General features: G+C 49.7%; 1 protein-coding gene across 1 annotated transcript; it reads right to left on the bottom strand.

The window, feature by feature from the left end:
- Positions 1 to 4,857: 4,857 nt before the first annotated feature.
- Positions 4,858 to 5,682, bottom strand: LOC137000703 (uncharacterized). Its single transcript, XM_067358044.1, has one exon. The coding sequence runs from the start codon at positions 5,680 to 5,682 to the stop codon at positions 4,858 to 4,860; it is 825 nt and encodes a 274-aa protein (XP_067214145.1).
- Positions 5,683 to 9,324: the final 3,642 nt, after the last annotated feature.

Here is a 9,324-nt window from a genome sequence, read left to right as displayed (position 1 = left end):
AACCGAGCGGCCCGCGGATACTCCACTTTCGCCGTCACCTCCTCAGTCTCTAGTGTGGAAATTAATCCCACTAGAGTTCTGCGTCCGGTTGACTCGACCACCAAGGGACACGCTCACTCAAGGCGACATCCGAATTCGGAGACCTCTCTCTCCTCGGTACACGGAGCAATCCGTAATCCCGAGAGCCGAGACGGTTGCCACCACCAGCACACCAGAGACTCGATCCATCGCAGTACAGACTTCACCGCTCAGAGCTTGCTCAGAGAGCAGTTGTCAGACGGAAGACCACTTCCCGAACGGAGTTCCACCAACGCCGGGAAAGGGGCTGCAACGAGCTAACTCAGTTGAACCGTCCTTTTTAGGACCCGTTCAACACACTAAGACGCGGCCGGTAATTTCTTACCGCGCCCGTCAATTTTTCTTTTGATTCTCGGCCTTACACTCTTGCCGAGAAAGCGCCTCTGGCGCCCTTAATCAAATCAAACACAAAACTTGTACTTTACTCTACTTCTCTGACGAAGAAAAATAAATTATATTTTTCTAAGAAATTGGTCTCAATCTTTCAACCAAGTCGAACACGATCCTTAGGCTATACGCCTATAATTACTAATAAAACATCTGTTTCACATGACATAAATGCTATATAAAACACAAGACGTGTTATAATGTAAAATAGTTTAGTTAATATGTAATTAAGTTAATATAAAAATGTACAGAAATGTACAAAATTAATTATGTGACAAAATTTAAATTATTTTTCAATTATTTTTCTACATTTCGAATGTAACATTTATATTAACTTAATAACATTATAGGCGTGGTGCCTAAGGATCGTGTTCGACTTGGTTGAAAGATATTGAGACCAATTCCTTAGAAAAATATAATTTATTTTTCCTCGTCAGAGAAGTAGAGTAAAGTACAAGTTTTATGTTTGATTTGATTCAGGGCGCCAGAGGCGCTTTCTCGGCAAGAGTGTAAGGCCGAGAATTAAAAGAAAAATTGACGGGCGCGGTAAGAAATTACCGGCCGCGTCTTAGTGTGTTGAACGGGTCCTAAAAAGGACGGTTCAACTGAGTTAGCTCGTTGCAGCCCCTTTCCCGGCGTCGGTGGAACGCCGTTAGGGAAGTGGTCTTCCGTCTGACAACTGCTCTCTGAGCAGGCTCTGAGCGGTGAAGTCTGTACTGCGATGGATCGAGTCTCTGGTGTGCTGGTGGTGGCAACCGCCTCGGCTCTCGGGATTACGGATTGCTCCGTGTACCGAGGAGAGAGAGGTCTCCGAATTCGGATGTCGCCTTGAGTGAGCGTGTCCCTTGGTGGTCGAGTCAACCGGACGCAGAACTCTAGTGGGATTAATTTCCACACTAGAGACTGAGGAGGTGACGGCGAAAGTGGAGTATCCGCGGGCCGCTTGGTTGAAGTGCGTGGCCGATGCTGGGACTCTGCTTTCTTTTTACACGCCTTGCGAGGCAGTGTGAGAAAAACGGCGAGACTATGTGTCTCTGGTTATCTTCTGCCGAGGCAGAATATGACTCAGTTCAAGGGCCCTGGGGAGAGCTCGCCTTGAAGCGAGTGAGTGAGGAAAGATCTGCGGAGCAGCTCTTTTATATCTCGTCGATCGAAGCTTGATCGCGAGAAGGTTCTTCACCGCCTGCGCAACCTGGCGGTGGGTCCGCAAGCTTGTAACTGGTAGAAGGCCTGCGGCGCGTAGCGGCGCCGCGATGTATTATACCGCGTCAGTGCAGCGGTGTGGCGGTGAGCCGCCACAGGACCCCCTTGGCAGTTTTTAAGCCTGGAAACGCACGGTTGGTTTAGAAGTTCTGCCGCTCCTCGTCTTGTTGGTTGCGGAGGGCTTTGGTTGGTCGGCTGGTGTTGGTTCGATTGGTTGCTCATCGTCGTCCAACGTGTAAGCCGGTTTCAATCGGTCAATCGAGACGTTGATTGGCTTGCCGTTGACCAATAGCCTGTAGACTTTGTCGTTTCTGCTTAAAACGTTAAATGGTCCGTCGTACGGTTGCTGTAACGCTCTGGTCGGGCAATCGTGTCTGACGAAAACTTTTTCCGATGTGGCCAGGTCCTTGTGTACGAAGGTGCTGCGGTGGCCATGGCGTCGCAGGTGTGGACGGAGTTTGCTCATTTTTTCCTGTAAATGACGGACAAACTCGTCCGTTGGTTGCTCGTTATTGGTTTGGTCCAAGAATTGTCCGGGAATCCGAATAGTCTCTCCGAAAACTAATTCTGCTGGTGTGGCTCCGATGTCCTCTTTTACTGCGGCGCGGATGCCTAATAAAATGACTGGAAGAATTTGCGTCCATGCTTCTGTTTCGTGGCTTTTGATAGCCGCTTTGAGTTGCCGGTGTAGTCTCTCTACCATGCCATTGGCTGCCGGGTGATATGCGGTAGTTCGGATGTGTTGCGATCCGGTCAGTCTGGCCAACTGCTTAAATAGTTCCGACTCAAACTGCCGTCCCTGGTCCGTGGTGATTCGTGCCGGCGCTCCGAAACGCGCAATCCAGTTTTCAAATAAGAGGCGAGCCATCGTTTCTGCGGTGATGTCGGACATCGGGTATGCCTCTGGCCATCGTGTGAATCTGTCAATGATTGTGAGGCAGTATTTCTTCCCTCGAGATGGAGGTAAAGGTCCGACGATGTCCATATGTATATGCTGGAACCTGCTGGTAGGCCCCAAGTAGTTTCCTGTTGGTGAAACGGTGTGTCGGTGGACCTTTGATTTCTGGCAGGGAACGCAAGCCTGCGCCCATCTGCGGCAATCCTTTTTAATTCCGGTCCACACGAAGCGCTGCGTGATCAATTTGACGGTGGTTTTTATCCCGGTGTGCGCGAGTCCGTGCAAATGCTTAAAGATTTGCTTTCGGAACTGTTGCGTGACGTATGGTCGTGGGATGCCCGTCGATGTATCACAAATTAGTTTGATATCCGTGCCGGGAATTACGGTTTCTTTAAGCTGCAACTTCGTATTCCCTTCGAGTAATGCTTGTATTTCGGTGTCGTCTTTTTGAGATTTTGCGAGCTCTGCAAAGTTTACTGCCTGCTGGACAGCCTGCGTCCTCGATAGTGTGTCTGCTACGATGTTATCCTTTCCCGCCACGTGTCTGATGTCGGTTGAATACTGCCCGATCAGCTCCAAGTGCCGTGTCTGCCGCGGTGAGCTCTGCAAAGGATCTTTTCGAAATGCATACACGAGCGGTTTGTGATCCGTGTAAATGATGAACTCCCTTCCTTCTAACCAGTGCCGGAAATGTTTAATTGCTGCGTATATCGCCAAGAGCTCTCGGTCGTACGGACTGTACTTTTGTTGCGCGGTGGTCAGCTTTTTGCTGAGGAACGCCACCGGTTGCTGTCCGAGTTTTCCATGTTGGTGGATTACTGCTCCGATTGCGAAATCTGAGGCGTCGGTTGTTAAGGAGAGTTCTGCTTTCGGGTCCGGATGTGCCAAGAGCGTTGCCCGTGCAAGGCTTTCTCTGCACGTTTCAAACGCTGCCTCTCGTTCTGCGCTCCATTCGATTGGTGTTTTCCCGGGTCTGTTCCCTTTTAGCGCGTCATTCAAAATTGCTTGGTCTATGGCCGCTCCTGGAATGAATCTCCTGTAAAAATTTAAGGTTCCGAGGAACTGCCGCAGCTGCTTGACGGTGATCGGTTTTGGAAATTTCCGAATGGCCTCGACTTTTTCCGGGAGTGGTTGCGTCCCTTCAGCTGAGACTTGGTAGCCCAAAAATGCTACGGTTTCTTTTCCGAACACGCATTTTGCTGGGTTTAGTTGAATTCCGTATTTGCTGAGTCTCTGGAACAAAGCTGTTAAATGCGCTTTATGTTCGTCTACGTTGTGAGATGCTACCAGGATGTCGTCAATGTAGGCGTAGCAGAAATCGAGTCCGCGTATCACCTCATTTATGAATCTCTGGAACGTTTGCGCTGCGTTTCTCAAACCGAAAGGCATTTTGAGAAATTCGAACAGACCGAACGGTGTGGTGATTGCCGTTTTTGGCACGTCTTCAGCGTTTACTGGAATCTGGTTGTAAGCTCTAACCAGATCCAGTGTAGAGAAAATTGCTTTCCCGTGAAGAGCCTGTGTGAAATCCTCGATATGCGGAATCGGGTATCTGTCCGGCACCGTTCGGTTGTTGAGCTTCCTGTAATCGCCGCATGGTCGCCACGTGCCACCTTTCTTCGGTGCCATATGCAACGGTGAGGCCCATGCGCTCTTGGACGGCGCGATTACTCCTTCTTGCAGTAAAAGATCGAACTGTTGTTTTGCTTCTTTTAGCTTCTCCGGCGCCAGTCTCCTCGGCCTGCATGCTTCCGGTGGTCCCGGTGTTGTTTCGATGTAATGCATCGTTGAGTGCGGCGCGGATTCCGTCTTTCCGGTTGGTCTAGTGAGCTGTGGAAATTCAGCCAATAAGGCGTGAAAAGCTGTTTCCTGCAGTAATGTCTTAATTGATGTTTGTCCGGTTCTGCTCTGCAGGCTGTTTGTGGCCAATCCCGTCGTAGCGTCCAAAAGTTTGCCTCTCCTTACATCCGGCAGGAGATGGAAATGCCCAAGGAAATCGGAGCCGATGATTGGCTGCGTGACGTCAGCTACGATGAATTTCCATTGGAAGGCGCGCCTCAATCCGATGTTGAGCTGAAGCGCGATCCACCCGTACGTGTGAATGACAGTTCCATTGGCTGCAAACAGGGCTTGCGTTGCTCCGGACATCCGTCCGCGTACCATCGAGCGCGGGTAGACACTTATGTCTGATCCCGTGTCGATGAGGTACCGAACTTTTGTTTGTCGCTCGGTTATTACAAGGCGGCATGGTTTCGGGTCCGGGCCGTCTGCCGCCATTGATTCCGGACCGTCTAGTTTTCCGTTTTGTCCTTCTTCTTCTCCTTGTATGTACATGGCTCTGTACATTTCCTTGCCTTGCTACCGAATCGCCGATGGAAAAAGCAAAACTCGCTGTCTTCTTCCGAATTTGATTTGGTCCGGCTGCGGCTGCGCGATCTGTGGCGCTGTTGTTTGTGGCGGTGCTCCTGCCGGCCCAATCGCGTGTTGAGTGCGGCGACTTGCTTGACCAATGCCTGTATCTGGTCCTCGAGTGAGCCGGTAGGTTTTGATTTCGTCTCCTTCGGCTTGTCCAAAACTGCGACTGTTCGGCATGTGACTTCGTAGACACGGTCGGCCTGTTCCGCCACGTCCTCGAGAAGATCGTCAGCTCGCGTCGCTAGTATAATCTGCATTTGGGCCGGTAAACGCCCCAGCCATAGCGTGCGCAGGAGTTGATCAGGCACGGCATTGCCCGCGAGCGTCCTTAGATGGCGCAGGAACTGCGATGGCTTTCGGTCGCCTAGTTCCTCTCGCTCTAATAATTGGCGGATGCGGTGTTCCTGTGAGTCGCTCAGTCGTTGGATGAGTGCCCTTTTTACGGCTTCGTATTTCCCGCATGTCGGAGGATTCGTTATCACGTCTTTGATTTCCTTGATGTATTTGGTTTCGATTTGCGAGATTGCGTATGCGTATTTCGTTGAATCCGACGTGACGGCGCTCAGCAGGAACTGGCTCTCTAATTGGGCGAACCATAATTCTGGTTCCTCCGGCCAAAAAGGTGGTACTCGCACCGATACTCTGCCGATTTGTGCTGCGTCGGCGCCTGGCATATCGCCGGCCTTCTCTGATTGGCTCATTTGCTTTAACCAGTCGTCGGGGTCACCAGTTTATAGGCGTGGTGCCTAAGGATCGTGTTCGACTTGGTTGAAAGATATTGAGACCAATTCCTTAGAAAAATATAATTTATTTTTCCTCGTCAGAGAAGTAGAGTAAAGTACAAGTTTTATGTTTGATTTGATTCAGGGCGCCAGAGGCGCTTTCTCGGCAAGAGTGTAAGGCCGAGAATTAAAAGAAAAATTGACGGGCGCGGTAAGAAATTACCGGCCGCGTCTTAGTGTGTTGAACGGGTCCTAAAAAGGACGGTTCAACTGAGTTAGCTCGTTGCAGCCCCTTTCCCGGCGTCGGTGGAACGCCGTTAGGGAAGTGGTCTTCCGTCTGACAACTGCTCTCTGAGCAGGCTCTGAGCGGTGAAGTCTGTACTGCGATGGATCGAGTCTCTGGTGTGCTGGTGGTGGCAACCGCCTCGGCTCTCGGGATTACGGATTGCTCCGTGTACCGAGGAGAGAGAGGTCTCCGAATTCGGATGTCGCCTTGAGTGAGCGTGTCCCTTGGTGGTCGAGTCAACCGGACGCAGAACTCTAGTGGGATTAATTTCCACACTAGAGACTGAGGAGGTGACGGCGAAAGTGGAGTATCCGCGGGCCGCTTGGTTGAAGTGCGTGGCCGATGCTGGGACTCTGCTTTCTTTTTACACGCCTTGCGAGGCAGTGTGAGAAAAACGGCGAGACTATGTGTCTCTGGTTATCTTCTGCCGAGGCAGAATATGACTCAGTTCAAGGGCCCTGGGGAGAGCTCGCCTTGAAGCGAGTGAGTGAGGAAAGATCTGCGGAGCAGCTCTTTTATATCTCGTCGATCGAAGCTTGATCGCGAGAAGGTTCTTCACCGCCTGCGCAACCTGGCGGTGGGTCCGCAAGCTTGTAACTGGTAGAAGGCCTGCGGCGCGTAGCGGCGCCGCGATGTATTATACCGCGTCAGTGCAGCGGTGTGGCGGTGAGCCGCCACAAACATATTAACTAAATTATTTTACATTATAAGTTTTGCGACTGGATCGATGTCGACGTCGATGAGATGTTCTTCGTTCATTAATACTAATAAAATTCTATTACATGGCAGTTTATTCGTTAATAAAATATTAACAAGATCAAAGGATATAATTTTCTTTTTTATACTTTGCAGAAGTTCTTTTTAATACTTTTCGAGTTATTTTATATCTTAATCTGACATATTTCGATATAAAATTTAAATTAGAATATCTCTGAAAATATTAAGTTATGAATAATCTTACCGTAATACTTTTATGATTAGAATAATAAGAATCAAGTGGTATAAGGAAGACGCATAATTGTTAAAAAAAGTACATTGTAAATTACATACTTGTTCTTTAAAATAACAATAAGTTTTTTTTACACGTATTGATTTGTTTTATTATTCTGCGCATAAAAATATTACGGTAAGATTATCGATAACTAAATATTTTAAGAGATTTTAGATTTTATATCAAAATATGTCATATCTGTCTCTCTCTTTCATATTTGCGAAATTTTTGTAGTGCAACTTGGGGAAGTCGAATTCATTGACCCTTGGCACCTGATGCGAGAAATGCACGTAGCGCAACTCGGAGTACTCGAATTCGTCAACTCTTGGGACCTGGTGCGAGGAATTCCCGTAGCGCAACTCCCGAAAATCGAATTCGTCGACCCTTGGCACCTGGTGCGAAAAATTTCCGTAGCGCAATTCGCGAAAGTTGAATTCGTCGACCTTTTGCACCTAGTGCGAAAAATTCTTGTAGCGCAACTCGCAAAAGTCGAATTCGTCGACCCTTGACACCTGGTGCGAGGAATTCCCGTAGCGCAACTCGGGGAAATCGAATTCGTCGACCCTTGGCACCTGGTGCGAAAAATTCCTGTAGCGCAACTCGTGAAAGTCGAATTCGTCGACCCTTGACACCTGGTGCGAGAAATTCCCGTAGCGCAACTCGGGGAAGTCGAAATCGTCGACTCTTGGCACCTGGTGCGAGAAATTCCCGTAAATTTTAATGATAATGATAATACCCTGGGCCCCGTAAATTCTTCATCCGCCCCTGCGGACAGAGGAGAAGAATAAGGAGACGACGTTTCTTAATTTTTGCATTACCAACATCACTTTTTGACCGCTTGTATCTCCAGAACGGTTGGACCAATTTTAATTTTTTTTGGCTCAAATTAGTCGTGGCGATGCCGCCTTTAAGGATATATTATGTGTTTTTATAAAATTTTTTATATTTTAGTTGTTACAAACCCTCGAAAAGTCGACTTCGTGCGCACAGGATAAGAGACTTAGTAGTGTCATTTTCTGAACTTTGCCAGATACTCTTTTTCTGACTTAGTAGTGTCGTTTTTTGAACTTGGCCGGAGACACTACCGCGTCTCCTGATACGGTTCTAAGAATGTTCTGAATGTTATTGGAATATTATTTGTTAAATTCTCAGAATATTCTAATAATATTTCAATGAATATTCTTATAACATTTTATTTCGTTTGTAATTGGAACGTTTGTGTACCAAAATATTCCTATAACGTTTTACAAACTTTTCTTTGTAAAAATAAACGTTAATTGGCTAACGCATGACTCATGCGTTATTCCCTAGCATAAGGCTCTAATTTTCTAGTACATGAATAGATCCCCCCCGTTGTGCGCCACCTTGTCGTGGTGGGGGGGCTCCCCGGAAGTCTCCGGGGTCTAAGAGCGCACACATGGAAGGAAAACCATGTTAAAAAACCCGGGTAGGGCGGACTTGTGAGTCTTGGTCGACAACCGCCCTAGGGGCGGGGGGCCCCGAACAAAATCCCCCCGTGGAAGACAACCACGTTAAAAAATTACATCATATGATAGATGACGACAAAAGGAGAGCACTTACCGCCCCAGGGGCTTCGGAACCCCAGGGGCCGGCGAGGGAGAGGTACCGTCCCGGCCTCTCCCCTGTCGTCATCATGCGTCGGGCGGTGCGGGGGGTGCCACGCGGGCCCCTCGCACAACGCGGCTACCGCGGCAGACTTGTGGGCAAAGGCCCACAAGTTACTGATGGAGCTCCTTTACGTAGTAAAGGAGCTCAAAGAGTGTGGTGGCGGGCAGGGCCACTCCTGCCCTGAGGAGGGCTCTGGTGGGGGATTAGCCTCCACCAGCGGAGGACGCAGGAGGCGGTATGCTTCTTGTGTGAGGACGGGCGTGTCCGGGGTGAGCAGCAGCGGAGAGGCCCGCTGCGCCTCAACGCAGACCCCCCGCAGATGCAACGTGGTCGAGGAGGCCCCCGGCCTGAGGTGCTTTAGGTGCCTCAGGCGGGGGCACATAAGGAGGTCGTGCCCCTCCACGGTGGAGCGCAGCAATTGCTGCGTCCGCTGTGGGGGGGAGGGGCACAAGGCGGGGGGGTGCCGCCAGAAGGCGCACTGCCCCGCTTGTGCCCAGGAGGGGCTAATGGCGACCCATCGTATAGGTGGGCGCCAATGCCCAACAGTTCCTCCCCTAAGAAAGGGGAGAAAGAGGAGGAAGAAGGGAAAAGACCCCTCCTCTCAAGGGAGGGAAATCCCTCCCGATCAGGGGGCAGAGATTCTGTCGGGACAAGGGGAACAGCCCTCTGCCCCAATGGAAGTAGAGCCAATTACTGGCTCAGGCGGAGAGGGGGA

This window comes from Linepithema humile, chromosome 6, assembly GCF_040581485.1.
Source record: "Linepithema humile isolate Giens D197 chromosome 6, Lhum_UNIL_v1.0, whole genome shotgun sequence".
Taxonomy (NCBI): domain Eukaryota; kingdom Metazoa; phylum Arthropoda; class Insecta; order Hymenoptera; family Formicidae; genus Linepithema; species Linepithema humile.
This window is presented reverse-complemented; position numbering and strand designations above follow the sequence as displayed.

Bases quoted from the DNA above. Each gene is read 5' to 3' on its own strand.
- LOC137000703 (XM_067358044.1), bottom strand. From the start codon at position 5,682: ATGAGCCAATCAGAGAAGGCCGGCGATATGCCAGGCGCCGACGCAGCA.